Here is a 2,500-nt window from a genome sequence, read left to right on the forward strand (position 1 = left end):
AGGATTGGGACAATATTCCACTTCGTAAAACAATTTCACGGTCAGAAATGCTGCCGGTGTAAAGTTGACTGATAAATGTAATGCCCCCACTTGGTGCAATACCGACAAGTCCTTTCAATGTCACATGGTTTTTGTAAGCGCTGAAAAGTTCAGAGTTCAAAAGTAAACTGCTTGGCATTTCACACCAGACTTCCGTACAGTCAATAATCACTCTCGTTGATGGGAATTTTTCTTTAAAATCTGCAGGCATAGTTGCTTGAACAACTGACTTAGAAGGCCAGATGCACACCTGGCCAAATTTCAAATACATGAAATTAATCCATGGCACAAAAAGCCTGCTTATTGTGGACTGTGCAACGCCATACAAGTGAGCTAAATGGCGCTCAGAAAAGCCTCTTCTCAGGCGGCATAACACAATAAAAAATTCTTCAACTGATTTGAGTTTTCGTGGGCGTCCTTTCTTTGCAGGTGTAACGTTTTCTTCTTCCTCAGAGTCTGCATCATAAAAGTCCTCTGGCACATCTTTTAAGGTGCTTCTTGGACGAATATTTTCTCCATCTTCACCAGGATTCAAAAAGTTAAATAAAGCGAGGAAAGTGGCGTAATTTGGAAGGCCAGTATAAAAGTTGATGTCAGCATCTGATGTAAAGCGTTCGAGAGAAAATAATTGGGCCGAGATAACCTCGTGCTGCTTCTCTGCCTCACTCAATTTCTTCTTGAGCTCAGTGTTTTCCTGTCGAAGTTTTAACAGCTCCTGTTCCATATCCTCGATCTTTTTTTGCGCATTGAACTCTAAATCAGTATCGTTTGGCTTGGTATTTCGGTTACTTTTACTGTTAGAGACAGTTGATGTCGACTGGGAAAGTGATTCCGCCATGGTATCTGTTTCGCTCACTAACTCGGCTTGAGAAGACGTGGATATCGTTGCTAACAATTTCTTCTTCGGAGGCAGAGGATGTCTTTTCTTAGGAGCTTTTCTTTTCCTCGGGGAAGGAACTGACCAAGCAAATCTGCTTGGAACGCCACCAGCGACCACATAAGCCCGTCCATTAAATGATTTTCTTATGTCTTCACGCCTAAAATGCAGCGAACAAACTTTTGTTCCATCGACAATCTTAAACTCCTTTCCTTCTTCACGGCGAATTGCGTGAATCCACTGTTTTTTCCTCAGAGGAGAGCGTGGGAATTCAAAGAAAGAAACTTTCTCTCCTGTGGACGTCTTATTTCCTTTCTGATTACATTCAGGGACGCAACAACTACTAACCATATCGAAAAAGCACAGAACAGAACGACTACAAAGCAAATACTCTATGGACTCGTACTCAAAGGACGCGTTGTCAAAACAAACGCGAGGCCTCACTAGCCTCGCTTTCGCGCAAGTAGACCCGGGCCGCCCGAGTGATCCGCCATATTTGCATTCGGTGTATTCAGAGGTTCTGTAACTTTGTACAAAATTATTTCAACAGACCTTTGTACTTTGTACCTTGAATTGGTCACGATTCATAGCTCTAGCCCACGACAAAACACCCTTGTTATTCCTTGGCGGGAAAAATATTAACATTGCAATGTGAGAAAGAATCATTTGCTTCTCTGGGTACCTTCGATCGTTGTCACAACCTCACACAGCACAATGATCGCCACAAGGCATATTTCCAATATTATTTGAATTGCTGAATTTAGAAATAGGCAAAAAGCCAGCCCATACACACGTAAATACAACTGAAAATGCTTTATTGAGTTATTTCCCGCAGATTTATTCCTAATTTTGTAAGTTACGAGACCATTTCTCAATAAGCTTCACGCAAGCAAGGAAGTTAATCGGCAAATTTTATCTCATATTTCACGGTTATTCAAACGAAAAATTACATTTGCCACGTGTCAACATTGCCCAAATCGATTTCTGATAAAACTGTGTCGAAAAATATCGTTCGTTTTTTTAGACGTCGAATAAGTTTCCGCAATACATGTTCTCACAGCGACTTGCAATGTTTGCCCCCTGGCGATCCCAAAACCCTTTGCGTGTATAAAGCACGGTTCCGATAGTCCACTTAGGAAAATACCATAATACTATTTGTTTGTCCCCCCAAGAACAAGCTTTAAATGGTTGATATATTTATTATAAAACTCTTCCTTCGACTTGCAGTTGGATGGCACAATTCGTAAAGTGCTATCTCGATATTGCGGATATCGTAAGTTCAACTCTCGTTAACATTCGGGCCTCAATTTTCCTAGGCTTTGCCACTTTTCGATGACGCTAAGTTTAGTTTTTAGCCTGCCTGGACTTTAATCGTTTTCGGGAGGGGAAGAAAATCGGAAAAAAAAAAAAAAAACCCGCAGACAACCGTCGGGATATAGCCGACAAATAAAGCGTTTTTTTTAAAGTTATTAACCTGGTAATAAATCCGTACGTTTAGGGGCGAGTTCCTTCGCCACTATGTCATCACTTAATGAGAGCTGACTTCGGTGAACATAAGGAAAGCTGGTGTAGGTCAGGTCGTGA

The 2,500-nt window shown here is 41.3% G+C and overlaps 1 protein-coding gene across 1 annotated transcript in view; it reads right to left on the minus strand.

Annotated features, from left to right (window-relative positions):
- The window catches only part of LOC137970357 (uncharacterized), a 1,729-nt gene extending 395 nt beyond the window's left edge, over positions 1-1,334 (minus strand). The window contains exon 1 of the mRNA XM_068816879.1: positions 1-1,334. This exon is cut by the window's left edge and continues 395 nt beyond it. Within this exon, the coding sequence (XP_068672980.1) occupies positions 1-1,267 (1,267 nt within the window). The 5' untranslated portion in view covers positions 1,268-1,334.
- Between the last annotated feature and the right edge of the window lie 1,166 nt (positions 1,335-2,500).

The sequence above is a fragment of the Montipora foliosa genome, chromosome 9 (assembly GCF_036669935.1).
Source record: "Montipora foliosa isolate CH-2021 chromosome 9, ASM3666993v2, whole genome shotgun sequence".
Lineage (NCBI taxonomy): Eukaryota > Metazoa > Cnidaria > Anthozoa > Scleractinia > Acroporidae > Montipora > Montipora foliosa.